Source organism: Onychomys torridus, chromosome 1, assembly GCF_903995425.1.
Source record: "Onychomys torridus chromosome 1, mOncTor1.1, whole genome shotgun sequence".
Lineage (NCBI taxonomy): Eukaryota > Metazoa > Chordata > Mammalia > Rodentia > Cricetidae > Onychomys > Onychomys torridus.
Window position 1 is genome coordinate 44374233 of NC_050443.1, and position 27774 is coordinate 44402006.

At 53.3% G+C, this 27774-nt stretch overlaps 1 protein-coding gene across 1 annotated transcript in view; it reads right to left on the reverse strand.

Annotated features, from left to right (window-relative positions):
* Positions 1-27036, reverse strand: part of Klf13 (Kruppel like factor 13) — a 49915-nt gene extending 22879 nt beyond the window's left edge. The window contains exon 1 of the mRNA XM_036188918.1: positions 25943-27036. Within this exon, the coding sequence (XP_036044811.1) occupies positions 25943-26522 (580 nt within the window). The 5' untranslated portion in view covers positions 26523-27036. The remainder of the gene's footprint in view (positions 1-25942) is intronic.
* Between the last annotated feature and the right edge of the window lie 738 nt (positions 27037-27774).

Sequence of the window (27774 nt, forward strand, 5' to 3'; positions counted from 1 at the left end):
GAACAGTGGAAAGAGGCAATCAGAGACCCATTTAGTATATAATAAAAAGTGCACAATAACCTGCTACTTAAGCTGTATAGACTGCCAAATGTGCACACTCACCGAGTCTTTTAAATAATAGGTTTTTGTTCCGTTTTGTTGATAATTTTGTTTCTTTTTTTGAGACAGGGTTTCTCTTGGCTGTCCTGGAACTCGCTCTGTAGACCAGGCTGGCCTCGAGCTCAGAGATCCACCTGCCTCTGTCTCACCAGCACTGGGATTAAAGGCGTGCACCACCACCGCCTGGCGAAATAATAGTTTTTAAATCCCACTGCAAAATGGGATGGGTGCAACATTCTCAGCATGCCAGCTGTTCCTTGGAGAGTTACTCTCTTCCGAAAGCCCTAGAAGAGAGCTGGCCCTGTTGGTCTCCTTAGGTATGAGCAGGCAAAGCACTCCCCCTGCTCTGGGAGAGACGAGGGACCATCCTATAAAGCACAGGGCCTTCCCCTGCTTCCTCTGATGGCTTCACTACACTCTTGGCTTCAGACACATCGGGGCAGCACAGCACTGGTGCCAGGCTGCTGCCCTTTTCCCCTCACAGCTAGTTAGAACTTGAGGCTGACAGTCAGTGCATTTTTTAAAAACTTCTTCTTTTCCAGTGCTGGGGCCCCATGTGTGCAAACCAACCACACACTCAACCATGGGGCTGCACCCCAACTCTACAGTTTTGCAGGTGGCTCTGACGTCGAGGTGAGGGGGATCAGGTTTTGGGTGTCACAGTGCCACCCTCCATCAACAGTAGACATACCGGACTTTCATGTAAAAAAACACCCGGCATTTAAATACTTAGGGTAAAGTAATGGAGTGTCCCAGATTTCGTCCACAACAACTGGGAGGGTGGTGCCTGTGGGATCTTCTTCACCATAGAAGTTTAGCAATCCCAAGCAGCAGGCCCAGCATATTCGCCACACTTCCTTCCTGGCTGAATGTTTCCCTCCTCGAAGGCCTTCTCCAGGGCTTTGGGTTGGGTCAGTTGCTCTACTGGCCACCCCTTCCTGCTCCCTGTGTGGGTGCCATCCTGTAGTCTGGAACATTGGGCCGTCTCTATCACTGTCCCTCCACAGGGTCCAGTGTCCTTTCCATGGCTGGGAAGGCAGTGCTGTATAAGCTCCCAGGCTGCGCTCGGCAAACATGGGACATGCTTGGGTCCTCTAGTCTGAGGCATCTTCTGGGCCTGGCTACATCTGACCCCAGACTGTAACTTGGGTGCTGTAGTCAGCAATTCTCAGGGGGCAAAGGCAGAGCTGTCGGGGGGGGGGGGGGTACCGTTTTCCTGGCTTCAGCCTGGTTTTGATTTGAAAGGAGAAAGGAATGGAAACAGGCGTCCCCTTGTGCTCAAGGTCTGGGAACACTTGGGGTACAGGGCCTGGGGCTGGGGCCCTGGGCTTGTGCCTACAGACAACCCCTCCTCCAAAGCCAGGCAGCAGGAGCTGTCTCACCCAGGCTGATAGCTCACTGTGGGAACGCTGGCCACAACCCTGCAGCCCCCCTTCCCAGAAGCTATTCTTGGTCTGTGTCTCCCTTTGGGGGGAGGATAAGGGTGGAAATGATCAGAAGCTAAAGTTAGCAAACTGCAAACAATTGAGGCCAGGAATCCGAGGTCAGCTGAGGACAACAGTTTGTTCTCTATGGCCCTGAGGTGGTTTAGCAATAAAGGGAATTGAAAATGAAAACAGATCTGGAAGCAGCCCAAACCCTGCTGGGACCAGGCATGCTGAGGTCGGCCCCAGGTGGGCCAGGCCAGATGGCAGAGCAAAGGCCTAGTCAAAGGCCCCTCCCATGGTAGTACCCCACTTGGCCAGGAGATCTTACATCCCCGCAGACACACTCAAGGGCACCTAAGACGCTGGTTACATTGAGTTTAGGACAGCTCCCCCAGCCATGAGCTGGTTGCGACTTTTTTGCCCGGTGGCCAGCACCACAGCTGTAAGGCCCACAGTAACTGTTCCTTTCAACCAGGGTGGCAAGTCTCAGGTCTGACCTGCTGGCCATCTGCCTTTTAACATGACCCATTGCAACTGCCTTGGTGACAGACAAAGGAACTAAGCCGAAGGGGAGGCAGAGGGGGTGCCAGGAGACTCACTACCAGCAAAAGGTGGGGCAGCTTTGAGCCCAGTTCCCTGGCAAGGCACTGCCTCCCTGTCACCACCCTCTGCAGCCCCGCCTCTTGAAGGTCCACCCAGTGTCTGAGCAGGCCACAGGCTCAGAGGAGGTGCCAGTGGGGCCCACAGGCCTGGCCCACTGTGTCCGTGGCTGCAGACAGGCAGGAAGGACAGTCTAGCTCTGCCTGCTCCACACTGGAAAGCATCCCTTCCTGACAAGGGCTCCTACTGACTCCCCAGGGTTTCTATCTGGTGACGTCTACCACTGGGGACTGAAAAACCATGTCTTCCCTCTTCCTTAGGAAATTTAGCTTGGCCACGTGACACAAGAGATGGACTACATTGCAGTGTCTTTCTGCCCGTTTGCAAATGTTTAAAGAAATGAATCAGCCATGAGGCATGAGAGCTGTGGCCCACACCCCAGGAGCCTAGAGGAACCTAAATGGAGATCCCAGGCCTGAGGACAGGGCCCCCACTTGGAAGGGAAGATACCAAAGGCCCTCTCTGGGTGTGAGGAGGGTCCATATGTGCACTCTTTTCCTGGAAGCAGCCTCATGTCCATTTAAAAGGAGAAACAAACTCAAGAGGGTTTCTTTTTCCCTCCAAGAAATAGGAGTGTCATGAGGGTGTATAATGGGGTCGGGGTGATTCTGCCCGCAGTGCCCAGAGTCAGACCACCACCAAGCAACGCTGCTTACAGGCCTTAATCTCAGTAGTCACTAAGGCTGCTGTCCAGTCCACACTCATCCAGGCGGGGCTGGCCTGGCCCATACTTTCGTACCGTGGCTACTAAGTCTGCATAGCAAGCGGCAGCCAGAATGCTAGCCAGGAAGGGCCTCCGCTTGCTCCAGGGCTGGTTAGGTATGCTGGAATGGGTTCTGCCATGGTACCATGGCGACAGCTGAGAAGGATGGAAAGTGGTGGTGTGGCCCACTGGAGGCACGCGGTGGGCTAGCCCCAGGTCAGGCCTCGGCTGGGAAACGTCCTCCTTGAACTGCAAGGTCTGAGGATCCTGTCTTTCAAGGCTGGGTCATAAAACGTTGAGGGTGTGAGGCAGGGCCACAGGGTGCACTATTTTCCTGGAAGTAGCCTCATTTCCCTTTAACAGGAGAAAGACTGGAGTCCCTGGGTGAAGGGTGGAGTCTGGGCCCCTCTTGCTACAAGCCTATTTAAACAGTGACTTCTGCTCACTGGAAAACCCTCAGTATCTAACAGAAACATACTTCCCTCTTTGCGGAGGTATGGACCACAGGGGCCCTCAGGCCTTCCTCAAAGGCTACTGACCCCTGGAAGGCACATTCCTGGCTGGTTCCTAGGAGCTGACACTGATTACTAAGGATGGTTGCTGCAGGAGGACACACCACTACAGACACCATGCGTATCTGACCCAGGCTTTTAAAAAAAAAAAAATGCCTTGGTACCTTGTGGATGCTACCACAATCAAAGGAATAGCGGAGCACTTGCCCCATGGGCTAAGGCTCTGGGTTCAACTCCTAGTACCATCCACAACAGCAGCAACAGTGATGGCTGTGGGGAAGGGATTAGTGCTGGGTTTCCTTCTCGACTCTTGCCACACACCTTACCCCGCCCAGGAGCCCCAACAATGAGCCTCAACTGTCATCTCCGGCCTTTCAGGCCTTGACATGATTTGGAACCTGCCACCAGGTCCCGGGATGGCGGACTGGGTGTTCTTTCAAAGTGAGCTGTTCTGGAGACAGAAGACTTCTCCGGTTGGACATCCAGGGCCTACCTTCTGGTGTCTTTCACTGTCAGAACCATGTTCTCACAGGAGGGCCATGAAAACTACTGCATCCCACAAGGACCCCGAGCCAGTGGTTGCCAGGTCTAGGCTGTGGCTAATCTGTGGGGGATCCTCAGGGCTCAGTGGGCGTCACAGTATCTGCTGAGCCCTTCTACAGAGCTGACTCCAGACCTGAGCTGCCTGGTATCCCTTGAGGGCTACAGGCTGGACAGAACCTGTGCAGGTCACAAGTTCCACCTGGACACAGTCCAGAAAGCAGAACCCTAGACCACATTATTCACCAAACAGCTTTGTCTAAACATTCAGTGAGTGAATCCCTAGTTTATGTCCTTTACCATAAGCCATGGTGAAAAAAAAAAAAAAATTGTCAGGAAACACATAATTCCTCCTAAAAGCATCTGGGGGAGATGGAACCTTGGAGAAGCATCCTCACAGAGAACCACCCTCCCACCCTCCTTCTCTGAGGTCCACACTGACATCTATTCAGAGAAGTCCACCTCCCTGGCAACAGACAGCTCTTCCCATTCTACTCTCACACAGAATATGGACCTACTATGTCTTGAGTGGACATCTAGGGGCCCTGTGTCTCAAGGGGCCTGTTCTGTTACTCTCCTACTTTCTCTAGCCTCCAAAGCCTCAGGTGCTTGTCCAGGATCCATGGGTCACAGACGCTTGATGTCCTCAGACCTTGTTTCCTTCCCAGACTATTATGTTTATATCATCAATAATAGCTTAAGAGCAGAGGCTGCATGTCCCAGGATGGCTGAAGGTCAGAGCACCTGTCCCCAGGACTTCACAGGGTGAAGCACGCATCATCCAAGAGACAGTCGCAGGCTTCGGGGACAGTCCAGCAGCTTCAAGAATGCAATGAGTACTCGTGATTCATTCAGCAATATGTGAATGATATATCCTACCATCTCACCTTATGTAGAAGTCCAGGGGACGTTGAATTAATCTGCTTTTTATGGTTTCACACCCAAGTTTACATTGGCAGGGGAGGCACTGGTAGCTGTCTCTCTCACACACACACACACACACACACACACACACACACACACACCTGCAGCAATGGACCATGTCTGCCCAGGAGAAACAGGCTTCAAGCGGCCCCAAGGACCTGGGCCGCAGGCATAATGGCATAGGCCTGGCCACACCACTTGCAGAGCCCCACAGGCCTTTCCCCTGTAGCCATCAGCATGTTCCCCTCTAGTGCTGTGGGGTCCAGAAGAGACATAACCCACACACCTAAGTAGCAGATACTCTAGGACTATGAGGGGTGAGGAAATAACGCAGAGGCCAGAACCCGACTGAGGCCTAGGGTCGGCAGAGCACGAGACACTCTCCCGTTTCCCTATGTCCCAATGCTGCCCTACAGGACACAGGCTTCCACATGGGTGGAGGTGGCTGTGGGTCCATCTGGAGTTCTGGGAAAACCATCACAGACCAGGCAAATCCAGTTTCGGCTTCCTCTCCCTAAATGGGTGGCAGAAGCATTTCCCCAGGGGTCTGGAATTCCCCAAGATGAAGAAACAGAGCTGTCTGTGGTCCTGCAGAGGCAGAGTGCAGGAAAAAGTCCCATGAAGAGGAGCAATAGACCTGCAGAAGACACAGAATCTAGCTCCACCCCCATTTTCTACACTACCTGACTCCACAAGCTGCACACACTGTGGTCTAAACCTCTCCTTCTGAAATTCATGTTGGAGTCTTCACACGGGATGGTGAGACCTCTGACAGATGATCACATGATTAGGCCATGAATTACTCTTCATGGTTGAGATAGGGACCCCAGGAAGAAGAGTATGTCTCAGGAAAATCTCAGACACTGAATCTGGAGCTGGCCTGACCTTGGCCTTCTAGTCTCTAGAACTATGACAAATTCCTTCTGTTTTCAAGACTTCTGGCCCATGGTATATGACAGCGGCCCCAAATGATGAAGACATCGGCCCTCCAGAAATAGTACAAGCTAAAACTAACTCTAGCACAACTGAGGCACCTGGATGTAAGGTACCGGATGGAAGTCAGAGATGCAGACCGCAGTGGTTTGAATAAGGATGATCCCCAAAGCTCATGAATTTGAATGCTTAGTCATCGGTGAGCGGCACAATGTGAAAAGGATTAGGAGGTGTGGCCTTTTGGAGGAAGTGTGTCATTGGGGGCGGGCTTTGAGGTTTCAAAAGCCCACATCAGGTCCAGGGTCTCTCTCTGCTTATGGATCAGGATGTAGAGCTCTCAGCTACTGCTCCAGGACTATGTCTACCTGCATGCTGCCATGCTCACCACCAAGAGATGATGAACTAACCTCTGAAACTGTAAGCAAGACTCTGGTTCAATACTTCCTTTTTTAAGAGTTGCCTTGGCAAGATCAGTGACTAAGACACAGACTGAGCCCCAGACTCCTACAGCATGCAGCTCTCTGCGGCCAGAGCAGGCAGCTTGCACCTTGGCTGGCAGCAAAGGCTCCCTGGGCCATTTATTTCTAAGTCTTCAGTGAGAACAAAGCCAAGCAGCTCTCCTCTCTGGGGTGCATCTTCGGGTGCTGCTCAATTTCTTCTTTGAGCATTTCTGTATCAGCAAAAAATGGTCTGCAGCAATGTATCACTTTCTGAAAACGTGTGTACTCACGTGTATCCACACGTGGGCTTGCCATTCATGTTGCTGCTTCCATCCAGAACACACAAACTGAGCTTCCAGCACTGCCCTCTGTGTTCTGCTGTCAAGCCAGTGCGCAGTCAGGTGAAGGGGTTGGCACAAGGCACCTGCTGCTCCCGGGTGCTCCTGCTGTGAACTTGAGCCCTTCCAGGTTATTCTGGCAAGAGAGGTAAGTGTACGCTCCAGCTCCAAGCTTGACTTCAAGGAAGAAGCAGGGATCACCCTTACCTGAGTCCTTCTTCACCAGCAAGAAAGCTTGAGGCTGAGTCTCATCCCCAGTATCCAGACAAGCAGTAGCCTCAAGGGTGAGGGAAACCACACAGTGGGGCCAGGGCACCACTGAAAAGCATGCCTTTGCTGTCTGCACTGGGGACCATGGCCATCCTTGGGGGCTGGTAACCAGAAGCATACACAGTCCTCCTCTACTAAACTGCATCACAACATGAAGGTGACCCCATTCCACAACACCCATGCTGCACAGGGTCCCAGACGCCAGGAGGGAGCACAGAAAGACTAGGTCCTTCGGGATACCCTTGGGCCCAATGATCACAACTGCCTGTAGCCACTTCTTCCCTTGGCCTCCCAGGTCACCTGCCTGCCCCACCTCAGCCTTTCACGCTGGTGGGAGTCTGCTGTAGATCTCTTTCATTTCTCAGAAGAATCATTTAACCCACAGACCAGGATGACACACCACCTCAGGGTCAAGGCAGTGAGTACAGCCAGTCTCCTGAGGGTCCCTGTAGACTTACAAACATTTGCCCTGTTCAAAACGGTTTACCACCCCCTCCACATTGTCACCCCCAACTCAAAATACCTAGGCAGCTCCTCCTGCCCTGCACCCTCAGACTATCTCTGGGGGTTGAACCTTGTTTCTAACTCTAGCAAGACTCTCTTCTCTCATTCCCCACTCATATACGCTGATGACAGCAATTCCCATAGTGCACTAGTCCAGTGGGTGGCCATGGTATGCCCAGGTAGTTCCCAGGGGTGCATAAGGAAGCCTGTTTCTCACAAGGCTAGTTCTGCTGACAGAGCTCTCTCTGAGGACACCTGCTGATCCCCACAGAGTGTCCACATCCCATATGACTCTCTAGTTTCTCAAGCCCAGCTTGCTCTGTGCTGTCACGGGCCCAGGGACAGAGACCAAGGTCCTAGCCAAGCCTGCCTGGTGGCACAGCCTATTCCTGCGGCAGCCTTCTCTCTCCCTGGACCCCAGGGTGCCTCTTTCCCGGGGGGCCTACATGGCCCTAAATCACCTCCCCAGACCTTTTTTAAGCTACTGGTACACAGGATGCCTGCTGGGATGTACTGGCCATACTACACAGAACCCTATATATGGCTCCAGAGTACCCAGGACCCTCTACGGAGAAACTAAAAGATGTCGAGAGCATATTCATCTCTCCATCCTGAAGAAGGTGATATCCTTGAAAGGGAAAAGATACAGACATCAACTGTGGCCCTGTGCCCTCACACCAAGGGTGCCCTGAACCTTGCAGAGGCTAGGATCATAGGTGGGCAGCAGGAGGCTTTGAAATGTGGGAGCAGCAGAGATGGAGGGGAGGGAATGGAGAGCTGTGGCCTGGGGCTTCCCACTGCACAGGAAGCCAGGGTCCAGGCAAAATACTAAGGGACAGGAAAAGAGCCAAGCTAAGAAAAGCAAGTTCAGGATGGGCTGGGTAAGGTGCTCACTGTAGAGGGTAACCTATGGACTCTTGGGAGACAGGACTGGACAGGAAGAACCTGCTTATTTCAGGGTGCATTTCGCAGATCAGCATGGAGGTGCAGCCTGATGTCTATGCAGAACCACCCTGGGGTCTGGCTAATATTGAACACACAGGTGCTCTGGCTGAACCCCACTCTCCTCCTTTAGATAAGAATGGAGCATACATATCCAACCAGCAGGTGCTCACCGTCCCCACAGGGCACCTGGTGGTGGGTAGGAGTGCAACTGGAATCCTCTCTTATGGATCATCATTGGCCTTCTGTGGGGCCTGGGGCAAATATGATCTCACGTGATTGACAGTGTACAGAGCGCTCGTGCCAAGGGCGGGTGTACATGAAGCAGAAGGCTACCCAGCAGTGTGTCAGTCCTATGACAGAGTGGGCACAGTAGGCACATCTGCCCCGGGCTACTGCCTCACAACAGTGATGGCTCTCAGGCCCAAAGCTCAGGCCCACCAGAGGAAGCCTACCCATTTGGGGACATCAGAACCCAGAGGTAAGGAGAGGGCCACAGTGTGGGGCCAGAAGGCCGAAAAGCAGCTCACACCCTTGTTTTCTCAACGATGTCCACACCACATGCCCACTGAAGGACTTTTCAGTCCAGGATATGGTCTGGTGACATACTTCCCTCGGGCCGCCCCTTACTGCTGGTCTCCAAGCACACCACCATCACTTGGGCCTAGACCTGCCCACCCCAACACTCTAACCAAGCACATCCCTCCAGGCCCTAGGAGGCTGGCCAAGAGGGCTGGGCAGGAGCACAAGCTTCCCAGAAGTGCTCTCAGGCACTCCGGTCCTCAAGGGGCAGACAGGGGAACCAGACAAACCAGAGCCCTCACAACATCCAGGGAACAAGGCGAAGGTCCCATGTCACCTACCCACCACTTCCCCGTCACACCCCACCACACACTGACAGAGTCAGGTTCAGCATGTGCCACTGGTCAGAATTTCCCAACCCTCTCTCTGCCCTTCACCCTTGACCCTGCCCATCATCTCTCTCAAGTCCAGGGCTTCTCCCAGGCTGCAGGCCAACCTTGGAAGGAACAGAAAGAGTTGGCAAGCACCGGCCTCACACTTCCACGGCTCACACCCAGCCTAGCCCAGCCCAACCATCTTCCTGAACTTCCCAGAAGCATCATGGGCAGAATACCTAAGGATGCCGAGTGGCTCCCGACCAGGGCCTCGGCCTCTACTTCTTACCAAGAGTCTCCACTCCACCTAGCTGGCTGCCTTCCCTCACACATAAATAAATAAATAAATCCATGGAGTCCATTTTGTGTTAGCCAACTACTCCTGAGCATGGGGCCTGCCCTGGAGTGGGGTTGATCTATCCAGCGATCCTCCACTGGAGAAAACTTAGAATTTCCTTTGCCAGCGGGTATCAATTTCACTAGCTTCTTCCTTAGGGGATGGGATTTTTGTATCCACTTTCCCTTCTCTATGCTGGTATTTTCTCTGGTTTGAAGCTGTGAATGCTCAGTCTCTCTGAGTTCTCTATTTTGACTCTTTCATGAGACAAACAGACAGAAAAAGAGAACAAGAATGAGAAAATGAAGTTGGGTGGGCAGGGAGGTCAGGGGAAGACCTGGGAAGGGGAACGATTTTCAAAATATATCATTACAAATTTTAAAAATTAACACAAATACATAAATAATGAGCCAGGCAAGAGCCGAGCCTCAGCCCCTAAGTGAATGAGGCCTCCTGCCCACAGGTAACAGGACAAAGGCAAGGTCACCATTGGGGAGACAAAAGAACCAAGGCTCTCAGCTACCAAGTGCTCACGAGGAGCTGGAAGCTGTGACTGGGTGTGTCGTCTCAAGGCTAAAGGCGGATTCCTCCAGCCAAAGGCATCCTTGAAAGTCAGGCCTTTTGTATACAAGTCCTCTGTGGGCAATGACAGTACACCTCTCATAGAGGAGAGAGGGGGACCCACCACAGAGAACCAACCCATGGCCTGAGTGGGCTAGACCAGAGACCACTCCCAAGCTGGATATTGTTCAGAGTGCTAGCCTTGAGATGCAGAAGTCTCAGCACCTCCCAAGCCTATTAAGGAGGCTTGGTTGGCTAATTCTATGTACTGGAGCCCAGGGTGCCTGCAAGCCACCCACTCAGGCCTCCCTAGGGAGACCTTCTAGATGCATCTCCAGCGGGAGGTACAGGGTCATCATGCTGTGCTATGTGGGATGAGGGCAGAGCCTGAGCCCAGCTCTTTTCTCAGGCCTTTCTCTGTAGTTGTAAACTGTCACAACCAGTGAAACCTAGGCTGAGATTCTACAGACCAGGGTGGAGTCTCACGGGCAGACACCTGGTCCTTGCTGGGATGTGTCAGTACCAGACTCCACTGGTCTTCACAGAAGCCCCTACTGGTCTTCATGTCTTAACATTCTCCTTATTGCTAGAGACAAAAAACTGGAGGCAAAGCCCAGGATAGCACACGGCCTAGGCACACACAGTACGGGAGCGGATCTGGGAGGTTTCCTGGAAGATGGAGTCCATTTTGTATTCCTCTGTCCTAACAGCCTCCGAGCTTTGCTTTCCTAACTACTACTCCACGGTCTTCACGACACCCGAAAGTGTTCAACAAATGGCCTTGCCATTGCTTCTCCCAGGGTGGTGCTGAGCAGACACCTAATCAGCAGGCCCTGTACACAGTTCAGACAGCATCTAAAGAGGCGCAGAGCAAAAGAAGGAAGAGACTGTCCCAAAGACCACAGGGACAGGACACAGACGCAAGGCGGCATCATCCGCTGTCCGAGCAAAGGGTCCTGGACAGTGTAGAAGGCCAAGGCCACCTCATGTCCCAGGAAGAGTTCTCCTTCACCCAGCAAACAGGCTCCACACAGTGGCCCCTTCTTAGGCACCCTCTGGAGCAATGAAATGGAGGGAGAAAGACAGGCCATGTTCTTATTTATAGTCATTCAACACATTCACCTCAGACCACACAGGAAGCATTTTCGTGCCAAATACACTAACTCAAAGATGCCAGGAGACAGGAAAGAGGTAAGAAAGGGTAGTTCACAGTCCAAGAGCCAACCTCAAAACACTTCCGGGCTTCCCTTTAGGAAACAATTCTTGCATTTGCAAACAGAGTTGCTGCCCCAAAAGAAAATCTCAATCTCTCTCTCTCTCTCTCTCTCTCTCTCTCTCTCTCTCTCTCTCTCTCTCACACACACACACACACACACACACACACACACACACACACACACACACGCCCCAAGGGGTATTGGGGGGGGTTAAAGCTCCCCAAAGCAATCACTCTGGGAAAACATGAAGAATGCCTGCTGAAACCAGAGCAGCCCAGGGAGGCCACAGATACAGCTCCCTATGAAGCTCATGTCTGCTCAAGGGTTCTACAGAAATACTGGGTATGTTTCTACAAACAGACTGTCTGGGCTCTTCAGACTGTGAAGGACTCTCAGTACAAAACCTGCCACGGACGGCACCTCTTGGATGCCAGTCTCCCTTGCCCAGGACTCTGGAAAGTATAGCCCACAGTACACCTGGACCCCAACTGTTTCTCTTTGGGTGGAATCACCGAGCAAGGCTCACATTGCTGCCTACCACTGTGAAACTGTTCAAAACTACAGACATGGGGGGGGGGGGGGCGCACTGGCCCTCAGCCCACCTTGCCGTACCCAAGCCTTTCACCTTGAGATTTCAGCACATCTGCTTCTGATAAACTAGTCCAATTGAATACAATCTGCTGGTACCTAGGAGGTCTTGGTTACCTAGTAACAAACAAGACTCACCTGAGAAGAGGCTGCTACTCTCTAATCTGAGCACAGCGCAGCACCCAGGAACGAGGTTTCCATAGCAACACAAGGATGCTCACAGAAGCTTGCCGTTCTTACAGGCATGACGAGAAGCAAAAACATCTATCTAGGTACCCAAGCGCAAAACTGCAGGACATGGGGCTGGAGAGATGGCTCGGTGGCTAAGAGCATTTGCTACTCTTACAGAGGACCCGGGTGCAGTTCCCAGCACTCACATGGTGGTGACTCACAACTGTCTGTAACTCCAGTTCTATGGGATCTGAAGCCCCTTTGGGCCTTTGCAGGTACTACAATTCACGTGGTGAACTTACAGGCAAAATACACACTAAAAACTGCAAGACATGAAATTCTCTTTTTTCAGGCTACACACACACACACACACACACACACACACACACACGCGCGCGGAACTTGGGCACAAACAAACCCCTCTTGGATGCCTGAGTCATTTTCTCTTCTGCTTTTAGAGGTCAGCATGACCAGACAGACAGATGGGAATTAAGGACGAAAACTCAGGGTGGTATTCAGCCCACTCACACCTCAAGGCCAAACCTCCATATTAATAAGACATATTATCTTTGTTTACATAATAGTGCATAGCCAAGTGCATTCCTCAAAGCAAAGTGGCACAACAGGTAAGGACAACTGCTGCCCAGCCTGGTGACCTGAGTTTGATTTCTGGAACCCACATGGGAGAGAGAGAGAGAGAGAGAGAGAGAGAAGTGACTCCCTCAGGTGGCCTCTGACCTTCACATGTATGCTGTGGACTGTGCGTGTGTGCATGCACACACACACACACACACACACACACACACACACTAACAAAACATATAAATGTAAAAGCAAATTTTAAAAGATGAAACACTGACAGGTTTTTCATGAAGGGTGCTAAAATGTGCCATCTATGAAGCCACACCTCACATAGCTGGTCAGGGATGGTGGCAACAACAGCACCAGGCCTTACACAAAGCCCACGAAAGTCTCAAGTGTTCGTGCTTTGGGGTCCCTCAACACTCCTCAATGCAATGCTAACAACTCAAGTCGTTTTTCTAACAGTATCCTAAAGATAAAAATAAAAACAAAGAACAATTCTATGCTTGAAAAGGGTGATATTAGGAGGGCCACATCTGACTTACAAAGAGTTGGGGGGAAAGGCATTCTCAATGGAGGGGACACCATGCAGCCTTCTCTACCCAGGAACTGGGCTGGGTCCCTTGCTGGGGGCCAGTGGCTGTTCCCTAGTGAAAGCAGACAGAGCTGGGCTGTTTGGACTGTGGAAAGCAATGCCCCAATTGATTCTGAAATCGGCACAGGGAATCTGGACAGCCCTTTGGTGCTGAGTCGGGGGCTCTGCCACACATGGCAACTCCAAGAGGCTACTGCAGAAGAGCCTTCCCAGCAGGTCCACACTCAGGGTGGGCCCTGAGGACAGGGGATAAAGGGTCCATAAAAACAGCCCAACCCCCTTGACACAGGACCCATGACGCCCTTGCATGACCACGAAGAGGGATGCCTCACTGGATAAACCATCCACCAGGTGACCTAGACCAGCCATTACTGGTCGGAAAATGAATGAATCAGCTTTCCTGCACACTCACCTGGCTCCTTGTTGGGGCAGGGAACGCTACACAAGGAGACCAACGGTCGGGCAGAGCAGAGACCCCCGCAAAACAGGAGGCCTGGGAACCTGCTGCTGAATCCACTCATGGGCTGGCCATTCCCACAGGGACATCCCCACCAACAGCCAGGCACTCGGGCAAGAGTGCCTGGCCAGGTGCAGCTGGCCCAGGCTGCCAGGCTGCCTACAAGAGCAGTTGGAGTTTAACAGTGAACATAATCCTCACTGGCATGGCTGAGGTGTAAAACCAGTTCACGCCCTAGCCTCCTCCAGGAGGATTGGCCCTGGACAGGAAGGCAGGTGGCCCTTGGGCTCTGGAAGCTCCACTTATGGGCATCTGAACACTCCAGGAGAAGAGAAGCAGCTCCCCAAAATTTTCCATGGAACTTAATCAGTCTCAAAGCCAATAAATCCTGGTGTGGTGTTTACGTAAGCGCTCCCAGCCTCTGGCCCTCAGCCAGTACTCAGAAGCCTACGCTGTGCCAGCTGTCGACAGTGGGGTGCCCTCTGTGCTGCCCCCACCCTGCCTCACCAGCCTAAAAGAAAAAGTCAATGAATCACAGAAATGTTCCTCCTATAAAAAGGACATAAATGTTTATTAAGAAATTACAGGAACCAGGTCAGGCATTTTGAAATCTTAGTCATACTAGCTAATTAAAAAAAAAAAAAATCAAAATAGAAACCCATCTTAGAAACTTGAGACAATGAAAGCTTCTCTAGCCAGGAGCACTTGGAGCCCAGACTCGGCTTGGTTGTCAAGGCAACTCAGTATTTACCTCCAGTTCTGCTGTGTAGGAGGACCCTGACTGTGACGGGAACAGCCAACCAAGCCACCTCCTCCCCAACACCACACAGGATGGGTGCCAGGGTGTCCCCAGAGGACGGAAGGAGGAAGCCACAGCTTCCCCCATGGCTGTGTAGATCTCCCCAGCAGAGCCACCTTATAGCACAAAGGAGAGATGCCTATATTCTCCTTCCTTCCGGTGCCCTGTGTCCCTGTTCCTTGAGGATTGGAAACCACTGAAGGCAGGTTAAAAGCAGCTGGGGTCCAGAATACAAGAAGGAAATTAAGGGTGGATGTATCCAGACTGTACCCTCAGCTGGACAGCCCATGCCCACGCTTAGATCCTAACCAGGTCCCTGGTCTGTGAGGAGGCCCGGAGAACAGAGAGCAAATTCCCCCCTGTTCAACTATAGGTCCCTCTCCATACATGGAGGCCAGGCCCGCCTACACAGCACCGCCAAGCACACTCCCTCCTGGCCTGCTCTCGCAGGGCATCAAGCTTGCTGAAGGGTTTGTGGCGTCACAGCAACCAACATCCCTGGTACAGCCTGCACAACTGCCAGACATCTTCTGGCTGGCTTTCATCCAAGGGAGCAACTGTCCTGTGTGCTGGCTGAATGGCTCACACATGTGCACACGTACACGCAAAGGCACATATGCACCCAGGTACATTCAGGCACACATCCCACATAAACCCTTTCTTACAAGCTGAGCTCCACTGGTAACTGGACAAATGAGTTCAAAACACTGGATCATAACTCAGGCCAAAGCCAGATGTGGGAGTGAAGACTTGTAATTTTAGCTCCTGAGAGGCTGAGGCAGGAGAACCCCAAGTTCAAGCGCAGCCTAGGCAACTTCATGAGATCACCGAGGGAGGAAATTGCTGGAGCCCAGGGGACAAAGTACTTGCCTAGCATGCACAAGACCTGGGGTACAATCTCCAGAAGTGGAATCTTGGGGCGAGGGAAATAAAGGCCGATGTTTTTCAAAAGCTAGAATGTGAACTCAGAGCAGTACAATTATCCAAAGCAAAATAATGCGTACCACCGGGCCAGGCCACATCAGAGCCTGGTCTCTCCAGCCCAGGAGTTCAGGAAAACCAGCTCCATGATTACTAACACGGCAGAACCATGCCAGCACAGGGAACTCTCTTGACTACTCTCTTTGAGAGAGCCATACCCTCCCACAAAGCCTGCCAGGCACAGCCTTGACATACAGATATTCAGCAAAGTCCAGGGCTCACACACAGAAGATACAGCATGTCTCAAGCCAAGTAGCAAAAGGAAGCGCTCTGGGAAAGCTGAAGGCCCAAAGTCCCTGTGTGTCCCAAGTGCTGCCATTTCTGCCCATTGCAACCTCACTTGGGCTGGTAGTCAAAAGACAGGCTCAGAGAAAAGTTCCTGAGCATGACACCTCCATGATCGAGGGACCCAAAAGCCACCTACCTCTTGCAGGTGGGAGAGGACCATGGGAGAAACATGTAGGTATCATCACCAGTATGCAAACCAAGGCTGTGGTGGTGGGGTGCTGAAGGCAACGAGAAGCAGACTGGAGAAGCACAGACCAAGACAATGGAGAGCCTGCTAAGGGCCAGACTGCACTCAACTTTACGTATCTGCATGTGACTGGCCACTGTGTAATTAACTCATGCTCGCCATCCTTTGTTCAAACATGTCTGGGGATTGTGTTGGAAAGAAGCCCAGGTTCCCCCTGGTACTCACCTCCAGGTCCTAGGCCTAAGCTTTCCCACAACTCCAGTCAACCTTCCCAGCATACACTTCTGGGCCCCGCCAATAGCACCCAGGAGTTTGGTCTCTGGGCACCAGTCTCCTCTGACCCCTTCTTCCCAGTGCTTCTTTGCACAACCCTCTTTCCTACTTTCCTAAACCAAGCTCTTTGTTGTTTCTCTTCCCCATCCCTCGAGTGTGTACGTGTGCATGGGTGTGCATGTGTAGCAGGTACTTGTTAGTGTGAATGTGCATGCATGGGGTGCAAGTGGACATGGGCACCTGTGGAGACCCAAGGTCAACTTTGATTTTTTTCTTTCTTCCTTCCCCCCCCCTCTCTCTCTCCCCCCCTCCCTTCCCTCCTTTCTTTCTTTCTTTGAGACAGAATCTCACTGATTTAGTTAGGCTGGCCAGCCAAAGAGGTTGGGGGATCCTCCAGAATTCACTCCCAACCCCTAGGCAGGAAGTGTTGGGGTTACAGGACCATGGTGTCTCCACAGCTTTTCACACAGGTTTTTGCTTACATGGAAGGTGAGCCAGTTTCCCAGTCCTATTCTCTTTAGAGTTAAGAACAATTAGGGTTCAGAGAAGAAATTTACAGGAGTAGGACATTCCTGCTTTTATCGCAGGCCTGACACATACTCAGTTGTGGCTGAAAAATGACTCTTAGGTGTCCCTAAACCCACCTATACACCTGGAGAGCTTCCGGGGAGACCTCCCCCACTAGGAGGGAAGCCAGTCCCCATGAAGAAAGGCTGATCTACCCTGGGATCCTACATATGAAACCCTAAGGGCCCCACAGTTGCATAAACCTAGGGGCTACTGCGGTGTTCAAAGGCTCTCCTTACTGTAAGGAGAAAGACAGGCCAGGGAAGGACCACATACCCACAAAGTTTAACTGCTGCTCCCCAGAAAGCGAAAAGGAGGCCCTATCTCAGGCCCCATGTGATCTGTGCTAGCGACTTGGGTGGGGCAAGGTGAGACTGTGTTGAGTCTCTGGCTGCTTCCAACTTCCATCCACAGGCAACCAACCAGTGCCAAAGCTTACCTTTAAAAGTCCCCTCAAGACAGGAGCCCAGTGAAGGCACTGAGCCACTGATTCTTTGCCAAGTGGCTTTCTTACTCAGGGATCAAACAGAACCTCACTCAAGCCATGCAAGTATTCTACACTGAGCCACATGCCCAGGCCCTGGTGCGTAACTTGGGCCCCTTGTCTTAGAAAAGCTCTTCCATGATGCACCCTGGGTCTGACTCCAAGGAGACAAGCCTGCCCTGTCCCCCACACCCCAGTGGCAGTAGTACAAGGACATTTAATCTAGGGCTTCAAGCCTCAGGGCTTTTCTAAACAGGTCACCTTGGGACAGACTGGCCAATGGCCACGGAGTGAGGCCAAGTTCCTGGTTAGCAAGTGTTTTTGTGTGATGAAGTTCAAAAATGAGAACAATAAACAGGTGCCCACCCCCACCCACAAGGGAAAAAAATCCTCTGGAAGTATACTCTTGGTTTGTTTAAAACAATGCTGGAAAGGAGGGGCTTGTCAAAGATACATTCTGGCCCATGGTACCATGCTGTGTTCCACCAAATGTGCATGTGCAACACATACACAAACACACACACACACACACACACACACACACACAAATAAAAACAATGACTACAAATAGGTAGTAATGAGAGTATTAGAATAAACACACATACACACACACACACACACACACACACACACACACACGTACACATGTGCACCACTCAGGAGGAGCTTAAGTTCAGGGCAAGCCTGGGCTAAATAGCAAGACCCTACCTAAAAAAAAAAAAAAAAAAAAAACCAAGGCAAAAAAAAAAGAGAACTGACTGGGCATACGGATACTTCTTTACTACAGCTCTACTTCCAAGTGAGGGAACCCTGTGCCTCCCTCAGGAGCAAGACTCATAAAAAGCTCAGCCACAGTTGTTGGGGGTGTGGGTGGACCCTAAATTATAATGCAGAAATAGAAAGCAGAGTGTCCATATAGCCACCATACCCCGGTTCTGGATGCCTGGCTCAGACACAATGCGGACACTACATTCACCTGTCTTAGGGTGTCTACTACTGTGATAAAACACAAGGCGACTTTAAGAAGAGTGAGTTTATCTTGGGTTTATGGTTCCAGGGGACTAGGTTCCTCAGACCTCAAGCAGGAAGCCAAGAGAGCAAACTCAAAATGGTGCCAGTTTTTAAACTCTCGAGGCCTGCCCCTAGTAACATGCTGCCCTAGCAAGGCCCCATCTCCCCGGCCTCCCCAAACAATACTAACTAGGGATCTTCACAACCCGTGTCCGTGTGTGGGTGTGTATACACATACATTCAAGGGACAAAGGCAGAGCTTTGGCTTGAGTGAAGCATCACTCTGGCTTCCAACACGTACCTTACACCTAACTCATTCCTGCCACAGTCAACAATTGGGGTGCAGATCCCCATTACACTGGCCTACGACCATGGCTGGAGTACACGCTGTGCCTAGGAACTTGGTGCTAGCTGCTTTATGGCTCCAATCCTGCTACAGGAGTTGCACACACAGCCAACTTCTGAACTGCCAAGGCGGAGAGAGATTTATTTCCACTTTAATGGGAAGCTGATTTCTTGAGGAAAACCTCATTTAGAGATGTAAAATAATAAATAAATAAGTAAATAAATAAATGAATAAACAAACAAGCTAACACATCCTACTGACTCAGGTATGTGGGCACAAGAGGGTTCTGTTTTCTTGAAAGTAGGTAAGATTCTCATCAGGACCTTACAGGTGCTGGTGATACCAATCATCCAGACATAAGAGCAAGCCGAGTGAGGGTATAGGAGGTCAAGCCAAAAACGATGCCAACTACCCTTTGAGCTGGCTATAAATGTATCTGGAAGCACTTTCATTACAAGCAATGCGCTGCTGTATTTGTCTGGACAGGGCTGTGCCCAAAGTTCCCTCAGGATACTGTTAGATTTTATTTTTATTTACACTTCTTTCTTTCTTTTCTTTTATTTTTTGAGACAGGCTTTCTCTGTGTAACAGCCCTGGCTGTCTTGGAACTCCCTGTGGAAACCAGGCTGGCCTTGAACTCAGAGATCTGCCTGCCTCCGCCTCCCGAATGCTGGGACTAAAGGTGTGCACCACCGCTGGACTACCCTTTAACTTTGAAAACCATCAAAAGCAACCTCCAACACTCGGTCAGTCAAGGATGTTAGAATATTAGATAAAGAAACCAACCAGGGGTATGCAAGCAGATGCGCACAAGGCCGGTGGCCAGTCTCCGAGCAACAGCCCACAGGTTGATTAGCATTAAGAAAAACATGGCCGGGTGGTGGTGGCGTATGCCTTTAATCCCAGCACTCGAGGCAGCGTATTTCTGTGAGTTCAAGGCCAGCCTGGGCTACAGAGTGAGATTCAGGACAGGCTCTAAAGCTACAAAGAGAAACCCTGTCTCGGAAAAAAAACAAAAACAAAAACAAAAAAAAAAGTCCCTGTACAGTGGAGATTCAACAAGCACCATCTTAACCATGTGATACAGCAAGGGAACTAGTTAACATACTTTTCCCTGCCAGTTCTGGTAACAGAGATGCCCAACATCACCAGTCACTTTTTAGTTTTGTTTTGTTCTGTTCTGTTTCCCTTGCTCCAGGCTATCCTGGAACTCACTCTGTAGCTCAGGCTGTCCTCAAGCTCACAGAGTTCCACCTGCCTCGGCCTCCCAAGTGCTGGGATTAAAGGTCTTCACCACCACCGCCAGGCTTGATCAAACTTCTTAAAAGCTATCCTTACTAAGTGTGAGATATCAAATCAGTCCAGGCTATGGGATGTTCTCCAGGACAAATGGGCTCCATTCTAAAAATGTCAGTGCCTGAGGTTAGAGAGATGGCTCAGTGGTTAAGAGCACTTGCTGCTCTTGCAGAAGACCTGGGTTCAGTTCCCAGAACATACATGATAGCTCACAACCTGTAGCTCCAGTTCCAGATCTGATGCCCTCTTCTGACCACCTCGGGCACCAGGAATGCCCATGGGACACAACATACATGCATACAAAATACCCATACACTTAAATAAATCTAAAAAAAAAAAAAAAGAATCTTTTAAATGTCCATTTCTCAAATGGCCAGAGGATGTGCTGTTCTAGGCTCAAGGCAGTGTTGCCTAGACAGACCCTATGTGGAGATTTTGGGGAACCTTACCCAAACAGAAGACAGACAGCACATATAATAGTCTTAAAGAACCTTACAGAGAGGGAGTAAGGGAACAGAGCATGGCACAGTATCAACTGCCCAGTCTGGGGAGACCACACAGTGCTCACTACCCCTACCCCGAGCAACCTGAGCAGTCATACAAACGAGAGCAGGGGTGACCATAGCTCGGTAATACCAGAGGGCCTTGCCTACCTGTGTCACTCAGAAGGCTGGTCCAAGAAGTGTGGCAAAGGGGCACATGGTAGGTGTGTCCAAACTCAGCACACTGCCCCGTGCAAGCCTCTGATGCACCTTCACCTGCTGTGTGGGCACTTTTTAACCCATCCTTATTCGAAATGAGTGCATCTACTAGTTCTACACGTGACTGCACACTCCTGAAATCTCAGCTACCCAGGAGGTTGACCAAAAGTTGAACGTCACCCTTGGCTACATGGGAAGACCCTGCCATGTAGGATAGAAGTAAAGAAGAGATAAAGTAAAAAAGTCTTAGTGATAGAATGCTTGCCTAGCATGCCTAGGTTTGACCCCCAGTACCATAAACACAAACAAACAACCCTTCTGAAGAAGTACAGAGGCCTAACATCCAGCATGTCGTTTGGGAGTGTTAAGAGCTGACCACGTCACTCTAGATCCATGGTTCTCAACCTGTGGGTCACAGTACTTACATCACTACTCCTTACAGACAGTTACGTTATTTACCAGATATTTACATTACTATTCATAACAGTAGCAAAATTGCAGTTATGAAGTAGCCAAAGATAATTTTACGGCTTTTGATGTTTTTCGAGAATCATTTAAATTTTCTCAAGGTACAAATCAGACACACTTCAACACTCCGGCATCTGGACATCTCTGTGGGAATGCTGTTTGTACGGGGTCTCTAACACAGGCCCCAGGGCTGTTGGAGGCAGAACCATTTCTTCAGGTGTGTATTTAAATGCACACGCATGCACAAGTGTGTACGTGAGTAACTTATCCCTTGTTTCCTCACTCACCTTCAGCGGCTTTGGGATATAATTCACCTGTCCCTTTGCCCTGCTACATCTAAGAAGCAAGGAACCACGGGTGGAAGGTCATGCAGGCAGCAGGGACAAGTAGGACCTGGAGGTAGAAAGGCTGCCACAAGCTCATTCCCATGACTGCAAGGCAAGGCTCCCTCTCTGGAGGATTGGAGGACTTCTGGCACTGTGTACCCCAGATCCGAGGCCTCTTGTGGAGTGAGCTCTAGCCTAGGACTTACTCTTGCCTGTCCGTACACCCCAAACATCAGGCAAGCAGCCTCGGTGCAAGGAGGCACACTTAACTGCCTCAGGGACTGAACAGTGGGTGGGCACTTCCAAGGGTCTGGAAAAGCCAGAGCTAAGAAAGCCAGGAGAGGAAGCACAGGGCAATGGGAGTTAGCCTGGTCTACAGAGTCCAGTATGGGTCTGGACTCTAAAGCTCTCCATAAGAAAAGAACGAGAAATAAAAACTCTTTTGAAAGGCGGTGGTGATACAGCAAGTCTCTCCCTCCGCCCAGGGGAGACCAAGAAGTGTGCCTGGTTCCTTGTCTTTTCGGGCCAACGGGCTCCACATGTGCTATAATCAGCTCATGAGTAATGAATGTCACCCACTCCTCAGCATCAAAACTGTCACCTACCAGCAGAACCAAATCCTGTGCTTTCAATGGGTGACGAGAGGTCACAGAAGTCATGGCCTGGCCATATAACTGACCATACCATCAAACACTCACACCATAAAGAACACTATTGTCTCCTTAAGTAAACACATGGAATGAACCCTGCAGAGGATCCTACTTATGCACTTCTTAAATGTCAAAGTGATATGCACACATGCAAATCCACAGAAGATGCCTGCAAAGAGACCACAGTGCAGGTAGCAATAGGTAGCTAGGAGACAGTTCTGTGTGCTACTACTTGTAGGAGTTCAGAAGAGACCACTGGCAGTCTGAGGTTCAGGGCAGGGCTAGGATCCATTGGTATAGATAGGCATGTTCCTGGACAAAGGGCTGCCCATCAAGGAGCTTGGCTCTACCCTAGGTAAAAGAAGTCCTGCCTAAGGAGGGCGGTGATGGTGCACGCCTTTAATCCCAGCACTCAGGAGGCAGAGCCAGGCAGATCTCTGTGAGTTCAAGGCCATCCATCCTGCTCTACAGAAGGTGATCCAGGACCCAAACTACACAGAGAAACCCTGTCTCGAAGAAGGAAAAAAAAAAAAAAAAAGTCCTCTCCAAGCCATCCTCTGCTCAGATAGACTGATTTCTGGGCAGTTATGTTATTCTAACCAGTGAGAAGAGGGGCCCAGCAGCATCTTGGAAAGGAGGCTCTGAGATCAGAGTGCACTCTGAGGAGGCTGAAATACACTGTCGAAGAATCCCATGCAGAATCAAATCCCCACTTCAGTGGGGAGGGATAAATTTTCAGGCTACCCCCGACTCTGAATTAATTCAGGAGACAGTGACAGGGATCTTATTCTACTTCCCACCCCTGCTCCAATCAAGAACAGGTGACCACAAACCTTACCCCTGCGTCCACGGAAGGGACTATACCCAACACTGTGCTTGCCTTCCTCAGGGTGCCTTGGGGACCACTAAGCAGCCCAGCCCAGGCAACATACAAGGAGATATTTTGGCTCCAGGTGCTATAGGGATAACAACATGAAATAGTTTTGAAAACAATTCTTTATGGGAACAAAGAGGCAGTAGGAATCTCTTCAGGGTATGTCAGAAGACTGAGTGACCCACCATTCCTCTGCAGGCCCATCAGCCATGCGAGACTCTCCAATTGCAGGAGAGCTTGCTGCTCAATGGAGCAGGCCTTCTGGAAGTCCTCCATTTCCACCTCAAATCCCCCAGCCTCCAAAACCACCTGCTCCTGGCCTTGCTACTCCTCCAAAAGTAAGATTAGCAATTTCCCCAAGTATAAGCTGAGAGGTCCCAATTAAATAAACAAGTGGCTTGGACTTGTTTATTTGTAACACCAACTACTGAAAAGTGAGAGGCAAGGGTCCGCTGAACTACTAGGGAGGGAGGGGCCATTACCTTGTAGCTAAGCAGGAGGGGCAGCTCCTTGCAAACAGCTGTGCAAGCATCCACATCAGAGGACAGCCCTGTCTAGGAACCCTTGCTCTTCCCAAAGGCACTAAACATCAAGCCCCCACTCCAGTTTTCCAGGTGGTCATGGCATACCTCACGAAACCACAACAAGGCTTGGGAACAGCTACACATCACAGAATTGCGGCTACCTGTTGGCTAAGGTGGCTGTTATAACCACTCCTGCCAAAAACTATTGTTCTCAGGGCCAGTATTGGGATGGAGAAGACACGGCATGGCCTCAGTTAGCCACTGCCCGCTGTGACTCACAATCCAAACCACATCCACCCCAGAGCCTGAGCCTACGCGGAAGCCCCGGGGACCACCTTGCTGGAATCTCCCTTCTGTGTCCAACACACTCACTATTTCCCTTATAAAGTGAGTTATTTAAGCGCTGCAGGATCTGGCAATGGCTTTCCTGGATCGGAGGCTGAACCAGACTCCACCCAGAGGCAGGCATCTGAGATGTGCAACTACCGTCATCAGACTCACCTGGGTACCAAATAAAATGCAGCCTAGACATCTGCAGACTTCCAATGTCCCATCCCCCCACCCCCAGCTCTCCAGAGGGGCTGGAACTCAACAGCCACCCGAAGGTGGCGCCTCCATCTTATCTCAGCACACAAGGAGGGCGGCCCCGGTTGCCTACCCTTGGTCGTACAGCACACTATTGGCACTCAAAAGAAGGCCGGCTCTGTCCTCTTCTACCTGCTCTGAGTTTCCTGGCGCTCCGGAGAGAATGGCTCCCTCCCCACTACGGAAGATGCGGTCCTCAGCGCCCCCAAACGTTTTCTAAACGCCAACTGAGACTGAAAGGAGGCAACAAGGAAACATCTTGGACCCAACCCGCCCACGACGACCAGCCCCTCCCTTCAGGCAAGCCCTCTGCATTTCACCAGCTCGGCTACCCGGTACTGCCAGTGGGAAGCCACGGTGAAATATTCTGCACCAAGATTTCTCAATTCGATAGTTGGTCGCCGAACACCCCAAACCCCACCCAGCACTCATGGTCCATCAGGTTCTGAACCCAGCTCTGCTCCTCCCCCACGGCCACACCCACCCCGGCGGCCGCTTTTCCTAGCACAACTGGGAGCCCTACAGAAACCCCACCCACCTCCCGGGCTCACACACCACTAATTTTGACTCTAAATGCCTGGAGATGGCCCGGCCTTCACTCAACCCCATCACCTGCCACGCGGTTTGGGAGGCCACAGCAAAGGGTTAGAGCCACCCCCCAACCCCGCCTCTGCGGGAAAAGTTCGCCTGAGAACCCCTAGCCTAGAAACCGGCAGAGCTCGGGCACGCCCCATTACGAACGGGCAGAAAGGCCTTGAGCTCTAGCCTCCACGGCTTCAGTGTCTTCCTGTGCTTTTCGGTCAGCCGCCACTTAACTGTTTTAGCAACAACAAAAAAAAGTACAGCCCCTAGTCACAAAGCAACGCAACTAAGTGTTTTGTAGTGAACTTGCCTCAAAGCTGTAAAAAGAGTTCAGGATTACAGAAGTTTCCGTGAGCTCAAAGGAAATACAACGAAATGTTTGCACCGCTGTGTTAAAAACCAAAAACAAGGTGGGGGGGGGGGGCTTCCATGTACGAATTAACTACCAAGTGTCGGGCCCGAGCGCTGCGACGCGGTGCCCGGAAACCACAGAAGCGAGTGACCCTACGCCACCCGAGGTTGCAGGCTCAGGCGGGCCGTCCTGGTACAGGTGCCACCTGCCTGCACCCAGCCCAGGAGCAGGTGAAAGTTGGGCCAGAAAGGGCAGTCAACAGAGCGCGCCTTCCTAGAGAAAGCGGAGCAGCCCCCTGCGGCCGGGCGCGCCCCCGCCGGCCGGATGGGCTGGGGCTCCTACAAAGAGCTGCGGGTGGGGAGCGAGGACTGGGACCGCCCCCCGCGGCGCTGGCCGCCGCCGCTGGGTCGGGTTGCGACAAATTAAACCTTAGAGCGCTGGAAAAATTACAGGAAGAAGAGAGCGAAGAATGTGCCGAGTGGCTGAAGGGATCTCTGTCCCCGGGTGAACTTCGCCCGCCGGGGCCGGCCCCTCCCTAGCCAGAGCGCGCCCGGAGGCCTGGGGAGGGGGATGGCGAGGCTCCAGCCCCGGGAGCACCCACGCCCCAATCGGGGTGCGCCGACCGCCCCCCCCAACCACCTCGAGCGCACCTGCCCGCGCCGCCCGCAGCCCGGATGACGACATCTACCCCGCGGCCCCGCCCCAAGAACCCGGGAGGGGGCGTGCCCGATGGGGGCGCGGTCGCCGAGAAGGCGCCGGCTCCAAGCGCCCCGGCCAGCGTCACGCGAGGCCGGAGCGCCAGGGCAGGGGCGCGGCCGCGATCGCCCACAGCTCCCGGCTCCCCGCCCCCCCCCAGCCCCTCTAGCGCTGGGCCAAGAGCTCTGGGGGCGTGGCCGGCCCCCCGAGCAGTCCCTAGTCCGCTCGTTCGCGGCGTTCCGGCCGCCCCACTGACCTGTGTGAGTTCTCAGGTGCGCCTTGAGGTGCGAAGATTTCCCGTAAACTTTCTCGCAGCCCGCGTAGTGGCACTTGTGCTTCCTCTGCGGGGACTCGAGGTCGGCGCGACTCCGGCCCCGCCGACCCCTTTGTCTGAGGCCGGGCTCGCCGCTCCCCGCGGGGCCCGGCTCCGGCTCCAGTGCCGCCTCGGGCTCGCTCCACGCGGGGCTGGGGGGCGCGGCCGGCGCGCCGGCTTGTCCCGGGGAGGCGGGCTCTGGGGCGGGCGGCGGTGCTGGGGGCGCGGGCGGTAGGCGGCAGGGGGTCCTCGCCTTGCGCGCAGCGGCCCCTTCTCTGCGTTCCGCGGGGGCGGGCGCGGGCGCCTGCTGGTTGAGGTCCGCTAGGATCCGCGCCACCACGAAAAGCGAGGCGCTGTCCTTGCCGTCGCGGCGCTCGTCAACACGGGGCAGTGTGGGGGCGGCGGCGGCCGCGCCCTCGGGCCGGGGCTCAGTCCCTTCCCGCGGCTCGTGCACGACTGCGCGGCTGGACATAGACACGAGGCACTCGGCGGCAAAGTGATCCACATAGGCGGCGGCTGCCATGCTGCGGGCTCGGGCGCGCGGTGCTCTCGCAGGAGTCGTCAGCGGCGCATCCGCACCCACGGCCTCCGGAGAGCGGCGGGGGGCGGGGGCGCGGCGCGCCCTCTTCTCCGGCTGGGCTGGGCTAGGCTGGGCGCGCAGCCGCTTCTGCCGTCACCCGCGCGGCTCCGCGTCCGCCTGGCCGGGTACTGGAGGGTGAGCGCATGGGGGGCTCCAACGAGGAGGGTCCGCGTGCGGCGTCAAGGCCGGCTTGTCTTACGGATGTCGAGCGGCGATGTTAGGCACGACCCCTGCAAGTTGCGGTCGCAGTTCCACCGTGCATTGTGGCAGGCGGGACAGCCTCCGTGCGCGCCGCGGCTCGGTGTGGGCGGACCGGCCCCGGGGGTGGGCGGGGCCGGGGCCACATCTGGACCCGACGTCAGCCCCCAGCCACATCCTGGCGGCGCAGGTTACAGGCGGCAGCGGCCGCAGGGAGCTGCGCGCACGAAGGGGGCGGGGAGCCTGGAGCGCGCACCAGAGGGACGGTGCGGTCGCGCGCCCGCGCCCTGGGAGGGGCGTGGCTAGTGGCATTCGCGAACATCATTGGCTCTGGAGTACTCTATCTGGCCAATCCGGGCCTCCAGAAGGCTCTACTGGCCGCGGGACCTGAGCGCGCCAGTGGGCGTGTCCCTGGACCGGCAGGAGGAGGGGCGGAAATCGGAGCCCAGCGCGGGGCACGGTGACGCACGACGTCCGAGGGTGGCGGGCCGCGGTGTAGCGGCGCAAGGCTAGGGCGCGTGCCTCCCGCAGTGGGAACCCCGCCGGGCCTTTCCGTGCCGGAGCTTTTGTGCGCAGGCAGCCGTGGGTGGCGCGAGGATGGCAACGCTGGGGAGGGCACCCTGTGGTCGCTCCGCCCGCTGGGAGCGCGGGCGAGGTGGCGTATCCGTCTCAGCGGGACCTAGGCAGCCGGCCTTGCCTATGGGCGGGACACTGCCTCTCCTCACTCCACCGCAGCGGAGTTCTCGGGTGGCCGGGCTTGTATTGCATCCTCCGGCCACCTCCACACCCTGCCCCATTGAGCTCCGGTCCTCGGTGCAGTCCTGGCGAGAGCCAAGTCACCACCCGGGCCGCCCCGCCCCCGCGCGGCCGCGCTGCCCTTGAGCCTATGTTAACCTGGCTGGTGCAGGGCCCACCATTGCCAGTGCTGAGAGAGTGAGCTACGTGCTGGGCTGCGGTCGCGGCTGCTCCGGGAACATGGGGCCCCTTCCTCCCCCTT